The sequence below is a fragment of the Phaseolus vulgaris genome, chromosome 7 (genome assembly GCF_051622355.1).
Source record: "Phaseolus vulgaris cultivar YP4 chromosome 7, ASM5162235v1, whole genome shotgun sequence".
Lineage (NCBI taxonomy): Eukaryota > Viridiplantae > Streptophyta > Magnoliopsida > Fabales > Fabaceae > Phaseolus > Phaseolus vulgaris.
Window position 1 is genome coordinate 47,952,424 of NC_143504.1, and position 17,842 is coordinate 47,970,265.

At 34.2% G+C, this 17,842-nt stretch overlaps 1 protein-coding gene and 1 long non-coding RNA gene across 5 annotated transcripts; one reads left to right on the top strand and one right to left on the bottom strand.

Moving 5' to 3' along the window:
* Positions 1-5,371: 5,371 nt before the first annotated feature.
* LOC137829666 (protein VAPYRIN-LIKE) lies at positions 5,372-7,327 on the bottom strand. The gene has a single exon (XM_068636530.2). The coding sequence runs from the start codon at positions 6,933-6,935 to the stop codon at positions 5,550-5,552; it is 1,386 nt and encodes a 461-aa protein (XP_068492631.1). The 5' UTR covers positions 6,936-7,327; the 3' UTR covers positions 5,372-5,549.
* Positions 7,328-7,556: 229 nt separating this feature from the next.
* On the top strand, positions 7,557-17,135 carry LOC137829667 (uncharacterized). Of its 4 annotated transcripts, none has more exons than XR_011084059.2 (2): positions 7,557-8,446; positions 16,552-17,135. It is a non-coding gene; the product is annotated as an uncharacterized LOC137829667 (long non-coding RNA). The 4 variants fall into 4 exon arrangements; XR_011084060.2 differs by lacking the exon at positions 7,557-8,446 and adding an exon at positions 8,453-9,527; XR_011084061.2 differs by lacking the exon at positions 7,557-8,446 and adding an exon at positions 9,534-16,095.
* Positions 17,136-17,842: the final 707 nt, after the last annotated feature.

Below are 17,842 nucleotides of genomic sequence, written 5' to 3' on the forward strand. Positions count from 1 at the left end.
TGAATTATTAATCATGTTAGTTAGTTTTGCGACTGAATCAACGACCGGACATGAGAGTGACAAAATCATTGGTCGATAAAGTGGTGGTTGTTTCGAATAAATTGAGAAAAATATATTTGTGACCGAATTAGTGACCGAATATGTTTATTTTTTAACCACCGATTTTTTTGTTTGGTCGCTAACTTTTATTGCTTTTTTCTGCCACCGATTTTCTTTTGGTCTCTAAATATAAATGTTTATTTTTGCCACCGAATCAGCCACCAAATTTATTTATGTTTTAGTCACCGATTTTGTTTCAGTCGCTAAATATAATTGTTTATTTTTGCCACTGAATCAGCCACCAAATACGTTTATTTTTTAGCCACCAAATTTCTTTTGGTTGCTAAATATAATTGTTTATTTTACTACTACTACTACTACTAATAATAATATTTCATTTTTATTTTAAAAAACTATACAAGGATCACACTTTGAATATTCATGAGTAGTCATCCGTTTAAAAAATAATTAGTTCTATTACTGGTTTCTTTTTCTATTTAAAGTCAATTATATTTGTAATTTCTTAAATTTAAATAAAAATTTATTAAATATTTTTTTTAAAATATCAGCATAAATAAAAATAATAAAAAAAATTACATAAAAAATATTATTATTAACAAAATTAATCCTTAAAAAAAAGTAAATTACGCTACATAATTAAATTTAAATAAAATGATCTCTTTAAAATAACTTTTATTTTATAAAATAAATAAATTTCCAGAATTAAATTGTAAATAATTTTTTATTTTTTTTATTAATAGCAGTTCTATCACTTGTTTCTATAAAAAAAATTGTTTAAATAAAAATGATTAACAGAGGTAAATATATGCAAGTTAGAAATCATGAAATGTATTAGTATGAAAAATAATTAATTGATTAAAATATTCATATTTATTATCATGGGTATTTAAATACTTTTTTAATATTTATTTTTGAATTTTACATAAATGCTACTTAGTTTTATTCATTGTCAATAATAAATAATGTAATTAGATAAAACATTGAGATCACTTTGTTTTTTTTAAGCTTTAGAGTTATTTGGAAGCTGCAGGTAGCTTTTGGGGCACCAAATACCCGTAGTTTCATAAAACAAAGTTATTGGTTGTGGTGTGAACAAAGGTGCGGAGGAAGTTGCAGCTGGTGGTCGGTGTGAACAAAGGTGCGAGCGGAGGAGGAGGAAGTTGCGGGTGGTGGTCGTGGTGCGAACGAAGGTACAAATAGAGGCGAGCAGAGGTGCGAACAAAGACGAACGGAAGCGCGATAGAAGGTGTGAACGAAGGTATTTGATTGCTTGCATTAATTTTAACCTCAATCCTTTTGTCTAGGCTTGCAAAAGATGGTTTATTGCTAAACGATCAAACACGTTATCGTTGTAGGCAATCACAAAAGGGTTTATGTTTGATGGGGTTCCAATGTGAGTTGAACATAGTGCTAAAATCCTGTTCAGCCTATAGCAATTTGCAACCATTTGCTAAAATAGAGAATGGTGGTTGTTGTTTAAGAATATCAACAGAGGAAGAAGTGACAGAGGCACATATAAGAACAAAGATTGTGTGAATAACTAAGTTTGTTAGTTTTAAAAATAAAGAAACTATACTAGTTTTAGAAAAATTGGAAACTAAAATTAAAAAATGTTCAAATGAAACTCCGAGGGTAGTTAAATAAAATAATTATATTTATTTCTCTAAAACAAGATTATTGGACCATATACAAATAGTAGAAAGTACTTTTTTTTAATATAGACACCATTGAGCAAATACTATATTGCTCCCTAAAATTATCGAAGTGTTAAATTAGTAGTATCTACAAAAATGTTTTTTAGTGACCGAAATAAAATCGATCGTTGTAATTAAGAAAAATATTTAGTCACCAAAATCAAATTAGTCATTAAAGGGGTCTCCATTTAGCCACTAAAAGTTCTTTTTAATTAATTATTTTAATCCATTAGCGATCAAAAATGGTGGTCGCTATCACCTTTGTGTTAGCCACCGATTTAGCCACCAATTTTTTATAAAAGTTTGGTCGCTAATTTGGTTTCTTAATTTTGGTGACCAAATTTTCTGTAACAGATTTAGCCACCGAAATTTCAGTTACTAATTTGGTTTCTGAACTTTGGTGACCAAATATTCTGCGATTGATTTCGCCACCGAAATATCGGTTGCAAATTAACGACCACTTTATAATTCGATCGTTAAAGGCTTTGCTACTAGAGTTTTCGCTTCCATCTTTATTTGGTGACTATTTCGGTAACAAATACGTTTAGCGACAAAATATAGTACTTTTAGCTACCAAATTTAATGGTCGCTAAAACTAATTTTTTTTGTAGTGTAAGTTATATTAATATTTTGTTCCTAGTATGTCATGTTAAAATACAAGATAACAACATGATAATAAAACACAACAAAATATAAAGATAAGCTAACTATTCAATTAAACACGTAATAATCAATATCAATATATGTATAGTCATACATTAAGTTTATTAGAAGTCAATACCAATATAAAGATATACTTCTTATACAAGATCAATATTAAATTTAAACTCAATATAATTTCTTATAAAGTTGTTATAATGTCTGGATTGTTTTGCAATCTACTCTCTTTGTAGATGTATCATTTTAGTTAGCAATCTCATATGATAAAATAATTTTTTACATATCTCAGAGAGTATTGAGGACTTTTGATTCTGATTTGATATTGGAAATCTCCATCTACTATTGTCACCATATACTTTTGTATATTTTATTCAATGTATCAATACAACTTAAAATCTTATTGAAACCCCTAACTTAATACTTATAAGACACATTTATTGATCTTATTAATCACAAAAATACCACTATCATCATTATTTACCAATATTACAACATGTTTCATCCATTATATAATTTGCATAATATATGATTCATCAAACATAAAAACACTTTTTGATTATATCTAAAAATCCTTAAATTAACTTACATACATCATAAACATGAATAACGAACTAATAAATATTCAATATGACATTTTATATGTGAGCATGTTGCTTAACTAACAACTAACATAACTTAAGTGAAAAACTTATTGCTTGAATGATATGACATATCACTTGAGCTTCAATTGAATGCTTGAGTGATGCCTATACAAAGGAGAAAATTGAGTTTTTCTCTTCCTCACTTAAGTGGCCAACCAAAATTTGTTTGATCAAACTTCTATTGAAGAGCGAATTAACACTAATTCTCTATTACTTAAGTGTTACACCATCACTTAAGTGACGTGCATCAAGTCATTGAGTTTCAAAATCCTCATACAAACTTTTTTTTTCATTGCTTGAGTAACCAACCGTCACTTGAGTTGTGAAAATTCGAGAGGAGAGATAATTGTGTCAGTACACCATCACTTAAGTGACGTGCATCAAGTCATTGAGTTTCAAAATCCTCATACAAACTTTTTTTTTTCATTGCTTGAGTAACCAACCGTCACTTGAGTTATGAAAATTCGAGAGGAGAGATAATTGTGTCAGTATGTCTCTCACTCAGATTTTAAGTTTGAATGAGGAATTCTATTATATGAGTAACCAAATATACACACTTGAACAACCAAATGAATGTTCAAACAAATGAATGATTGATGGATAATTTCACTTAGAATAAGTACTATCATTGTAGTTCGAGAATGAACCTACTCCTTAAGCACCACATGTACAACAAAAAGAAAACAATATACTTAAAAAATAAATTTTAACTTTCATTTTAATAATTTTATTATTTTAACATGTTGTATACTTTAATTAATTTTTTAAAATTAAGGAAACAATTTTATCAAAATATTAAATATATTCATTCCCAACACTTAAATTCAACCAAGCAACATAATCCAATGGAATTTATAAACTCAATCTTAGGCATTCAATATTCAACATACAATTTCAAAACCACAAAAAAGTACTTCAAAATAATTTTACGATCCACTTCCTTATATGACAATTATTTATATATCAATAAACAACAATAAAACTCAAATTGCACAATTCGACACTCAAATTGCATGGCTGTCTTGATGCGTGAATTTTACAATTAAATGTGTATAATAATTAAAATTTCTATTCATATAAATTTTTGCATCTATAGTTACTAGTAACAAAATCTAAAAAATGTGTTTAAGATTTAAAGAGACAAAAATGATACAATTTTTTTAGAAATATATTTAATATTTTAGAAATTTTATGGGACACGAGATTTATTATATCCATTATAGTATCACACCTAAATAATTTATAATAACACTTGTGCTCATAGTTTTTTTTTTTAAATGCAATCTTACTAATAGGAATAATAGCAGATAATATAGCATATAGTTTAATTAATGTTAAACAATTTATTAAAGAGACACAAAATAACTAGGAAACTAAAGCGGATGTTTTATTTTCCCGGTGGCTTAGGACACGTGCATGTGTCTCCCTCATTTTCTGACTTGATTTGTAACAAAATTTGAAAAAAGAAAAAGTTGAGAATATGTTTTCTTATTATTGTTATTATTTTTCATATGATTTTTTTTTTAATTTACAAAACACGTCTTTATTTTTTTTTTATTTTCTTATATTTTGGAACATTCTGGACAACAAAACTAATTACTGTTTCAATGTAATTTTATGGGTCTAATGGTAGCTTTAAAATGGTGATAGTTTTGTAAGTGTTTATCTTTATCATTTTAAATAAAATATAATTTTTTAAAATTGGTTATGTTTTATCTTTTTTATTTTGTATCAGAAATTATTTTTGCAAATAGTAATACAAGAAATTCTATAATTTAACCACTTCTTAATTAAGATAATCATAATAAATAAATAAATTGTTGATAAAACATAAAGAAAGATTACCGCGCTGCCCGTTTAGTATATTGTTTAGAGATATCAAGTACTTATGGAATACTCAAGTTGAGAGAGATAAAGATTTAATTGTGTTTTTAATCACCTTCAAAATTTGAAATAACTTTGGTTTAAAATTTCATTTTTCTTAAAATTTAGTATCTTTAAAATTAAAAAAATAGAATTTTATTTTTAAATATTAAATTTGAGAAACTAAATTAATTTTTTTAAGATTTCCGAGCTTATAACTATTTTCAAGCCTAAGTACATGCATAACAAGTAGAATTTAGTTAAGAACTTCAAAGAAAGAGACTCATGTAGTGTATATACTTAAATGCAATGATAAAAATGGCCATTGCAGAAGGTTCTTATTAAGTACTGTGATGAGTTAAAAATGGCCATTATATTAAGTACTGATGAAACAATACCACATCTTGTAGCGTTCATTTAACACAAAATGTTGCTGTCTAAAAGAAATCAAACTTGTTCACACAAGCCAATCTACATTACTTTTCCAAAAATGAATTTGATGATAAACACAATTGCATTATGAATTTGAGAATGAGTGATATTGAAGAGCTTCTTTTCTGGTTTGATGAAGCAAACAACGAGCAGGGACGATTCCACAGTATGTACAGAAAAGAGAGATTTGGATTTGGTGTTACATTAGTGTCTTAGATTTAGAAGGAAGAAAAACCTGATTTTGAAAAGAGTCCAACAAGTTAAGATAGGGAAAGGACTTGAGATGAGATTGAGAAGCACCATGAGCGATGAAGAAGAGTGCAAGTTGCAAATGCCCTGCTTCGGCGGCACAATGCAGCGGAGTGTAGCCAGCATCATCCACAGTATCAACCTCAGCACCGTGTTCAAGCAGCACCTTCACGCTCTTTATTCCACCCTTGAACGCAGCCCAATGCAGTGGGCTCCACCCGTTCTGGTCCCTTCCGTTCACACTCGCCCCTTCCCCCAAACACCTCTTTATGCCCTGAACATCGTCAACCCTCGCCGCACGCATCAGCGCGTCGCCCAACCCCAGCAAGTCCACCAGACGCCTGCGCTCGTCGGACTCCTCACTCTCCGCCGCAACACAAAACGCCGTTCTCCCCTCCCTGTCCTTCACGCACTTCACGTTTGAGCATTCTAACAAACACTCCACGGCCTTCACGCGTCCCTTCCACGCTGCGTAATGGAGCGGGGTCCACCCCTTCGAGTCCGCGCAATTAGGGTTTCCTCCCATCGAGACGCAGAACTCGATAACCCTCACGTGCCCCTCCATCGCCGCCACGTGAATCGGAGTCCTCCCCTCCGAGTCCACCGAATCGACCTCCAAACCCTCGTCGCAGCGTTCCAACAGAAACTCCATCACGTCGATTCGGTCCGTCGCCGCGGCCTCGTGCAGAACTGACTCCACGATTTCGCAACCAGATGCTTCCAGAAGCTTCACCACGTCGAGGCTCCCAGCCCTGATTGCGGGTGGCATGAGGGACTCTGCCGTTGCGGTAGCGTCCGCGCCGGCTTCGAGCAAACAGGCGACGGCGTCTGCGCTGCCGTTTTCGACGGCGGGTTTGAGCAGTCTCGTGAGCTGCGATCTCGTGCATCCGGATATGGCTTTGGTGAAGAGGTTGTGGGATTGGGGTTTTTGGGAGATGAGGCTTTCGGCGATGTGGGGTCCGACTAGGGAGATGGTTAAGACGGCGTCGCGGAAGACGTGGGGGCCAGGTTTGGAGAAGAGGCGGCGGAGGTGGTCGACGGTGGCCTTACCGGTGGGGAGCATGGTGGCTCGGACGGCGATGGCGTCGGGAGGGTCGGAGAGAGGGGGTTGGTCGGAGGTGTGGGAGACGTGTAGGGTGTATGATGCAGAAGAGAGTGGTGGAATTGTCGAGAAGGGTTTGTTGATGGAGAAGAGAGATGGGTTTGTGGTGGTTAGAGACACTGCAACTGACATGGTGTGCATAAGGTTTGTTAGCTTGAAGGAGGAGCTGCACTTTTGGCCCTTTAAGAACATCACCTCGACTTCCTTTGCTTCTGCTTTCACCAGTCTGTCCATCTTCAACCTGGTTGATTGATGGATTGATTCTGACTTTGAACTTTAAAGGGTGGTTGCTTGAACGATGGTGATTGATTCTTTCTCTGTTTGTTTAGTCTATGGTTTTGTGAATTGATTACTGGACACTGATCTGTTGATTAATAATGTGTAACATGTTTGTTGGTTGGGGTGTGACCGTGACAGAAAAGGTGGGAGACGTTGACCATGACTACTTGAGAGAATGGAGAAGGGTGGAATAGGGCTGCGGCGCTTTTGAATATGTTGAAAGATTTTTAGCCGCGACCCGAGACTCAAGAATGTTATTCTTATTCAATTGCATAAGACGCGGACAAGAGTTGCCTATTCGAAAGAATTTGTTTTGCTGACTGATTTTCCAGTAAGATCTACTATTCTGGTTATAACTTTTATTCATTTTTTAATCACAATTTCCATTTCAATAAAAATTTAATTGGAAATATTTTTAGGAAAAGCCTTAGACAAATTCAGACCTAGTTGGTGATCATGAGTAGGTCTCTGAGGATCATCTGTCTGAGTTTGAACGAGTCACTTAAGATCATCTTTGGTATGTCTAAATGGGTCACACAATATCATTGTCCGCGTACTTTTGCAAACTAGGTAAACTTTTAATACACTGTTTCTTATTAAACTGGACTTAGGGGGCCCTCGGATAGCTAGGGTGTGTCAGGCAACCCTAGGTAGAAACCAAGCATATCCAATGTGTGGGCTCTACTACCTAAAAACTTCGTTAGAACAATAATTATCTCACCATCTATAAATGAAAAGGGAATTTAGCATATACTATAATTGATTTCGGTTGATCAAGTACTAGACTATGAACCAAAAGTCGGTATTCAAGTGTTTATTTACTGCCAAATATATTTTCTATTATTTAATCTTATTATCGGAGATCCTAAAACCTATAAATGTACATCAATATCAACGAAAACACTTATTCAATACTCAACTATTTATTATTATTATTACTACTACTACTTTAGCCCTATAGTGATTGAGCATCCGATAGTCTTCTGCAAGAGTACTTTCTTCGTAACTAATCAGAGCTTATTTTCAAGGAGTCTACGAGTTTGGAAAGGAGACTTCATTCTTTTCACACCTTGTTTATAGTGACGCCTCCTTTCAATAAGAACGCAAATTATGAATGCTCTGGTTTGGAGTCTCCCAACAACTTTGAACTAGAATATTTTAGAGCTCACTACAAGATAGGTAAAACTGTTTCTACTTCTGCAAATTCAAACAATTAGGAATCAAAGAAGCACCACTCCATTGGAGGATGATGGCGAGACTTCCACCTTGCAGCAAGTCACAGAGAATAGGCAACCCGACAAGAAGAAGAATTTCTCCTTAGGGAAGTAGAGGAAAATCGCCTCCGTGTAAAAGAATCTTTGAAGGCTCATGAGCAACTGATTACACCTGCGTAAGCTGTTCAAAAAGCCAAGGCAGTACCATCAATGTTTTGGCAAACAAAGAAATCAAATCTAGTCTTTACTCCCGTAAGATAACCTCGCTTTAATACTCTGGTCCAAACATTTGAGGGAACATTGGCTTGAAACTATGGACATTGGGTTGTCTAATTCAAGTATGACAAAATCTTCATTAATTATGGCATCTACCATTTTTATGTTAGTTTTAGTTTATAGTTTTCAATGTCGCCCCTAAGTCTATGTTGAGGGAGAAATTAGTAAACTCAACTAAGCTTGCCTTTATTGATTTTCATCTCAACATAGATTGAGTGACTACACTAAAAACTAAACAAAATGAAATATATTATAATTAATGAAGATTTTGGACGCCAAGCTTGACAACCTACTTGAATTAGATAAACCAATGCCCATGATTTCAAGGCCTTAAAAAATTTGAACAAAGAAATCGCATATGGTGTTTACACCTTGGCTGACAACCCGCTTAGATAGTTTGGTTTAAATATCAAAGCGGATATTGGCTTCAAATTGTGGATATTGGGTCATCTAATTTGAGCAGGTTGTTGAGTTTGGTGTCCAAAATCTTCATTAGTTATAGCATATCACATTTTGTCAGTTTTTGTTTTTAGTTTATAGTGCCGCCCCTAGGTCTATGTTGAGTAGAAACAGGTTAACCAACCCCATTGATAGGATCGTGGAAATGTATTCTTCAAATAGAGAAGAACTTGAAGAAGCTTCATCAAAGAATACAAAAATATAAAAATTACATAAGTCTAGCGCATTACAAAAATATCTTGAAAAGAGGCATAGGTTAGAATAACTTGTTTGAATATTAGAACAAGGCTAACTTAGGTTAAAATAACTTACCCTAGGTGCCTATGTGTAAAATGGAATCCTACATCTCCATTTAGCTTTGATAGGATGTGACTCCAGCTATAAAAGGAGGTCACCACCCTATTTACAAATCACCCTAGAGATAAAAATCAATTTTGAGCTTTGAATAGCTCTTGTGTTTTTTTGAGAGTGTTGCTTGCTTGGTTGAGTTTTCTTAAGTGAAATCTCTTTCTCTTGCCTTCTTGGACCTTTCAAGAATAATATCAAGAGACCTCTAAGGGTCCTAGCCAACCTCCATAGGTTGTGTATATTTAGTAAGGTAATCATCACCCTATCCTATCCTTATTCATTTACTTTTGTCATCTTTTCTATCATCCATTGCCTTTGTTCATTCCATTTCTTGCATATTATCTTGTATCTTACTAAGCTTTCATGTCTTATCTCTCCACCACCTAATGCTTATCAAGGACAACCCAAACAACCAAAAGAAGCAACAAAGCCTCAACCCCACACCCCTAGTCATGTACCTTGTCTAGCTATAGGTCTTGGCCAAACCACCTTTCATCATCCAAATCACCTCCAAAATTCACCAAACCCAGTTCTAAATCTCCCTTAGGTAATCTGCAACAAACCCCTTTCACTAGTATCCCAAAAAGACCAAGAAAGATAATCAAGAACTAACTTCTTCTTCAACCTAGGTTTCACAACCTTACCGTCTACTCCTTCCAAGAACCTATCTTAAACTCATCTTGATTCAACCAAGAACCATCCTAGGTCAGTTTATAACCCTTGCCCCACTTGTCCTACCCCCCTAGTGCTAGCCGAACCATAAACACCATAGAAAGGAACCAACGACTAACCTTCTTGGAAGCTTAGTTTCTTAAGGCTTGTGTTGCACCTTTGAAGCTTGTACTGAACTTTCCTTGTCATCTTTGTGAACCCAAGTGTGTTCCCATCATCTATAGTGGGTGCCAAAATGTTCTATAATCAATGAACATTTTGGATATTAAACTCAGAAACCTTCTCTAATTAGTCAACCCAATGTCTACCATTTCAAGCCTATATTCCCATAAAATATTCAAACCAAAGTATCAGAGTGGGGCTCACCAGATGCAATTTCTTTGTTCACCAAAACACTCATGTCATATCTATGCTTTGTTCATTCAACACCCAATTTAAGCTAACGTCTGATATGACTTCAAGACAATTATCAATTGAAACATAGTCATATAGGCTTCTTGATGAAGCATACGTTTTAGTTTATTCGTCACCAAATTTATACTTCTCGCACAATGTAATCATTTTTGGTGTATTATCATAACATTATTTAAGAATTCGAGACACAACAACTTTGTGAATTATATGTTTGAATAAATAGCTATTATGGAGGTACACTTTTATTTTGACAATAGTGTTGAAGTGGACATTGCATTTGATTTAGCGCAAACTCAATGTATATAAGGGATGATAGGTTCTCAATTGAAGACTCAACAAATTTGCTATAATGTTTAGTTTGAGCAACATAGAACATCCATCCTGAAAACTTTCTTCGAGTACATGAACAATATCTTGATCTGGTCTATAATGAGCACTCTTGTTTTAATGTATGTGTGGTGATTTGTCGAAATTCATCCTTGTTACATGTTGTTAAGTTAACTTATGAAAATACTCGTCTTGTAGAAACACTTAAAACAATGATGTGTAGTGGGACTCCACATTACATTAGATATTTGTGTGAGAATGATTAACATTATTTGCTTGACAAGGCATATTCCCTATTCTCATAACTGTCACTCCTTAAGTCGAACACGAGCACAATAACAAGCACCAAGAAACACATAACACTCTACAACGCAATGACAAGAATTTCAACAACATTGAAGGCAAACAAATTGAAAGAAGGATTGTGGGCGTACATATAATGGATTCTTGGAGACGAAATATGCAAATACCTGGCAAAGTCAAAAACAGTAAAAGAAGGCAAAGGACAGTTGATCCTCTTTAGAAGTGCCTTACATCTTCCTTTTAGAAAGGTTTTGTCCTTATAATTGCGTTGTTTCATGTGCCTTACATCTCTTTAAGTGTGCTTGCCACATGCGAAACCCTTTGAAGTGAACAATGTGATGTTTCCTTTTTTGTTCATGACTCATTATGGAAAAGTTCTAGAACTATTCTATCATTTCACTACCTTAGTCAAGTTCTGATTAGGTGTGCCAGAGCCTATCCAATCTCATTACTGCCTAGGCTCAAGACTGAGGAAAACCTAAAACAAATTCTGACTACTTTAGTTGGAGCTTATCTAGTCTATTCCTCACTTTGGCTCGAGGCTGAGGCATTGTGTATGCTCAAACAAATTGTGACTATGTTAGTCGACTATGAGTTAGTTTCCTAGGTTCATCGGTATGTGCTCGAACGTGTCATTGAATACCATTATACATGCACCTTTACAAACTAAACAAGCTCCTGATTAATAAAACACGTTTCCTGTTATACCATATCGCCTCGATCTTAAGCCCCAAGGCTAGTGTCAAGCAACTATCTTTGAAACCAAACATATTGAACTTGCAAAGTTCCATTACCCAAAAAATTGATTAGAACAGTAACGATACCCACATCTATAAATAAAGCGGAAATTAACATAGTAACTCAACTCATTCACAATGTTATGGTTTTGAAGTCCCCAATGACTTTGAACTATTAAACATTTTGCGTGTACCATGGGATAGATAAAACTGTTCCTGATGTGATCTCAAATTGAGAAGAGCAAGAAGAACCTGAGTCACCATAAGGAGGAGTCACTACAAGGGCCCAAGAGAAAAAAAATCAAGGAACAAGACCTTATAAAGAACTTTCAAGAGTGTGAAGGCATATAAGGAGAATGTACAAGAAGCTTGAAGAAGACATAAGGAATATAAATAGTTTTTGTAATCTCCTTGTGAATAAAAATATAGATATAATAGAATCTTTCTTTAGAATATAAATAAAAGACAAGTAGTTTGGCTACAAGGATAGTATAAAAAAACAAGGGCCTTGGTTGGCAACTTAGAGAAACCAAGCAAGGCCTAACTCTTCAACTTCTTGTAAGGGCCTTGTTTGGGAGGCTTAACACACAAACCAAACATTCCCTTGTTTCTTCATATATGTGAGTTTTGCCTATATAAGCATGATGGCTCTCATGCATAACACAACATGAGAAGATTAATGAAATAGCAAGAGCTTTCTCCAGTCTTGAGTTCAAGAGGTAAGTCCTCAACCTGAGAATATTTTCTTGAGTTTTCCAAATTCAAGTGGTGATTGTCATTTGCACTTATCACTTTTAGAGTGGCTTGTTCTTCATTCCTTTCTCCTTCGTGTTTGCTTGTTCTTTTTCTCTTTTTGTTCCAAAGAATCAAACCTTCATACTTATATAACCAGCTGGTTAAATTCTTTTCAGTGGCAAGAATATAGGATCTTGTCTGTGTTTAGTTTTCAATTCCAATTTCTATATTGGATTGCCAAGAATATTGCTCATTGTTTCCTCATGGAATTGATTTGTTCTTGAGTTCCTAGACTCAAAGTACATCGTCGAGACCCATACAAGATCATCCAAGGTGATTTAAGATATTTCAACCGATTAAATCACGTGTTCTTGGTTGCCATGGATTAATTCTTCAAGGAGGTTCCATTTCAATCGCTTAGTTTTGTTATATTTCATGTTTCTAATACTTTTATCGATTGGTTTGGTTTTGTTGAGTTCTTGTATAATCATTGATTCTTAGTCATCTTTTATTGATCCTACTTGTCTTGTTCATACTCTGAACCTTCCTACTTATACAAATTCAAACAACGAGGAATCAAAGAAATTTCACTTGGTTTTACTGATCTCTCCCTCAACATAGATTGAGCAACGACATTGTAAATAGGAATTAAAACTATCAAAATGATAGGTCTTGTCTTGTAATTAAGAAAGATTTTGGACACCAAACCTAACAAGACGCTCAAATTAGATGGTCCAATGTCCACAGTTTCAAACCAATATTCCCTTAAATTTTTATATCAGAGTATCAAAGCAGGGCTATCATCCAAAGTGTAAGGACCAAATGCGATTTCTTAGTTTGCCAAAACACTTGTGCCTTTGTGTTGGATTTCTGAGATCTGCTATGATTTTACGACAATTATCAAATGGAACTCAAACCTATAGGAAATTTGATCAAGTAGATGATGTAACTATTTTAATTCAGTTGTTGATCCTACTTGTCTTGTTCATACTCTGAACCTTCCTACTTATACAAATTCAAACAACGAGGAATCAAAGAAATTTCACTTGGTTTTACTGATCTCTCCCTCAACATAGATTGAGCAACGACATTGTAAATAGGAATTAAAACTATCAAAATGATAGGTCTTGTCTTGTAATTAAGAAAGATTTTGGACACCAAACCTAACAAGACGCTCAAATTAGATGGTCCAATGTCCACAGTTTCAAACCAATATTCCCTTAAATTTTTATATCAGAGTATCAAAGCAGGGCTATCATCCAAAGTGTAAGGACCAAATGCGATTTCTTAGTTTGCCAAAACACTTGTGCCTTTGTGTTGGATTTCTGAGATCTGCTATGATTTTACGACAATTATCAAATGGAACTCAAACCTATAGGAAATTTGATCAAGTAGATGATGTAACTATTTTAATTCAGTTGTTGTTGAATTTATATTTCTCACGCGTCTTATTGTTCTTGGTGTCTTATCCTGGCATTATTTAGGAATTTGACAAAGGATCACTATACAAATTATATGTCCAACAAAATAGCAACTATGAAGGCATTCTTTCATTTTGACACTAATTTCAAAGTGGACATTCCATAAATAAAGTTCAATCAATACAATGGATGTTAGGTTTTCAACGAACACTTAGTAAGACAACTATAATGTTCATTTTGAGCAAAAGACAACATCCTGATATGAAAACCTTGAGTGAGTACAGTAGGATTTTGATGTGGTCTAAGATGAACGCTCCTGTTGTCATTTCATATGCAACGTGATGATTCTTCCAAAGTCACCCTTGGTACGTGTTATCGAGTTAGCTTCTAGTGGAACTCCACAATACTTTATACATTTGTGTGAGAAACACTCGTACAATGCAACAACAACAACAAGGTCAAACAAATTGAAAGGATTTGGGTGTACCTAGGATTTACTTTTAGAGACAAAATATGGAAATGTTTTGCGAAGTAAAAAACGATAAGAGAAACAAGTAGCAACCCTTTTGTAGAAGTGAAGTATTCTCTTTTTTTGCAAAGTTTGGGCCTCATTGTGTTGTTTCTTGTGCCTTAACCTCAAAGAATTACAAAATATTTGCAAATCAAAGTTTGTCATATGTACAAACACTATGTGAAACCCTATTTTAAGTGAACAATGTGACATTTCCTTCCCCATCACGCCCCAACTAATGACCTTGTATCCTGTCATAATGAATGCTCTAGAGGTATTCTCCCTCCATTTTGCTCACTAAGACAAATTCCAACTAGGTTAGTTGGAGCTTATCTAGTTAATTCGTCACCTTTGCTCGAGAGTGAGGGGTTATGTATCTTTAGGATAACTCTTAGACAAATTCCAACTAGGTAGTCAAAGCCCTTCTATCTTTGTCGCCTAGGTTCAAGATTGAGGGTTTGTAAACCAGACAAATTGTGGCTAGGTTAGTCGACACTCGATGATTATGAGTCAGTCTTTGTGCCGAACGAGTACCATCGTACGTGTTCACAAACTAAACAAACTCTGATAAATTGGAATTGTTTTCTATTAAATCGAATCACCTAGATTTTGGACCCCTTGTAGTTAGGGTGTGGGGCAACTATCTTGGAAACCAAAGACATTGAACATGCAAATTCCCCTGCCTAAAAAATTGCTTAGGTACCATCATCTACAAATAAAGGGAAAATTGATATAATAACTCATTGTGAATGATCTAGTTTGAAGTTGTACTACTGGTAGGTATTTGGTCTTCACGAGGGATAATCACATAGAATTCAAGGATTCCGATAATATCTCTCACCATCAAGCAAATGTTTATTTACTATTAAATGCTAGTTACGGAGTGAATATGGACTATTAATGGGGATCTTATTCATGTTATCATTTTAAGAATAGACAAGAAAATCAATATAATAAGACATAATAATTGAATTAAAGAAATAAGAGGGGAATTAGAGTGACAAATTTCTTATTATTGTGACTTAATTACACGCACAAGAGAAGAAAACTTCGCTATAAATAGGAGATTCCAGACCAAAGAAGTTCAAGACGATAAGTTAAAGGATCTCCTAAGTTCATTTCTAGATCAAAAGTTATATAGCAAATTTGATCTAGAACACATTCAGTTTTTCAAAACGTTGGGCATGGGTGAGGAAGAGAAAATAGACCTCTTGACTAGTTGGATTGGATTGTCATTCTATTAGTACTGTGCCCTCTGAAAGTGAAAACAGGGTATCCCGTGTAAACCCTCAAACGATATTCTCCAGATACTGTTTTTGGCCGTATCTGAAGGCGACTACCAACTTGATTAGTAGTTAATAGAATAATGCAGTGGTTGCAACCTCAAGGATTTTTTTTCCTCTTTCTAATACAATGACGTCATTCTCAGCAGCCATGTGTCAATTCTTTTTTATTATTTACGAAGATATTAAAAATCAGTAAATCAACGAAGTGTGCGAGAATTTCCTCCGAAGTGATGCAAGTCTTTATCTTATTGCCACCTGCGCAACTGACATGCGAATAATTGGGTCTGAAAAATGAATTCCCACGAATATTACCAAGTGTGCAAGGCATCTCTTTTAAGGAGTTGACCCGGGAATCCAAAGGATTACTCAACTTATGATGTCTATTAACCTTGTTTGTGAAGCATAATTTGTGGTTCACTTCTATTTTGATGAGCATCTTATTAAACTTTCTTTCTGTTGATTAAATATAATATTGGAAATGCACAAAAAATAATTTCTCTGTTGATTATTTATTGTATTTATTTCTTTAGCACTTTTTTTTTCTGTTGCCTAAGTTTTTTATTTTCGGATTAAATTGAATCTTGTATACTTGGGATTGGGAAATTCAGCCACTGGAACTGGTAAAGATACATCAGTCACGTTATCTTTTCTGCAGCAAATGATTATATTTGGTCATCTCATCCCTTTATAACAGGAGACAATCGTATCCATGGCATACATGTCCGAGTCATCTACTACCATGGCACGCAGCATATTAAGCAAATAGTCTACTGAATTACTGATATTCACCACTAATATCCTTTGTTGTATTGGCATAAGTGTTTTTAGAGTTTGAACTGGAATAAATGGCGACTTTTTTGGCTTTCAGGCAAAGGCTGGATAGCAGATACAACTTGTAGATACATTATGAAGACCTCGTGGATATGATTATTTCCCATAAAGCTGCTGAAATAAAGTACCGGATAACTTGGGGACAATGCCAAGCGGTATGTGAATGCTAGCTAGACTATTTTCAGACCATTTCAGACTATGTAGAGCATGGCCAAAGCTCGGGTACTGGATTATAACAAATTAGGTACCTATATGCCATTGCTATCTTTTGAAGAACCATATCATGCATCAACATGACTAAGTAACCAATCCAATTACAATTTTCTCCGTTATTCCTGGACAGGATTTGAAATTAGCAACTGGATGTTGTTTATATGCAAGTGATCGGTGTGGAATTTTTCTATTCAATAGATGATTTTTATAGTTCTTAAGTGTTAAACCGTTTACAAATGACTGCACTTCATTGTGTTTAGGTGCCAAACCGTTTCAGTATGTTACATTATGTGTTCATGCTTTTCTCCTGCCAAACTTGAACTATAGCATTTTGTTCTCTCTCTATATGCGTGTGTATATATATACCTATCCAAATCAATGTGTCAAGCTGCAATTTGCAGATCCCAATAGCTAGATTGAGATGAATTTATAGTTATGTTGCATTTAAATGAAATGGAAACAGTATGAATCTATATGAAGAATAAATGAGATGTGGTAATTTTATACTTAGTGTTATATTAGGCAGTAATCTTGTTATTTTACCAAATATTGTACTATTTACTTTAAAAGATCTACAGTCTGAGTGAAAATCCCTCGTACTTATTATCACACGTTATGTTTAATTCCTCTCATTGAAAAAATTGGTGAATTAATGAACTTAGGTTAATAAAGAAACAGTGAGGACGCGAGCAGCAGTATTTTTTTTTATCATACTAGTTATTAATTATTTTTTTCGAGCGCACGATTGTTTAACCTTATTAGGTTGTAATTGAAATGTTTATCCTACACACAATTCGAAATATGTTTGGTTCATTTTTTATATTTTCAGAATTTTTAAAATGACTGAAAAAAGAAGAAAGATGTTGGAATGGAGTTAAAATTTATTCAAATATGGAATGCGGATTTTCCAAAAATAAAAATATTTAGAAAAATATTTTTTATAACATCATAACAAACTTATATATTATTTCATAATTCTGTTAGCGGAAAGGTTTGATTTTGTTGAATTTTGCTATATGAAAGTTATTACATAATTGAGTAGAGAATTTTTCAAGGATGTTTTATTTAGAGGTATTAGTATGTGCCTCTTTTTGGGTCTTTTGTAGCTCAGCTGA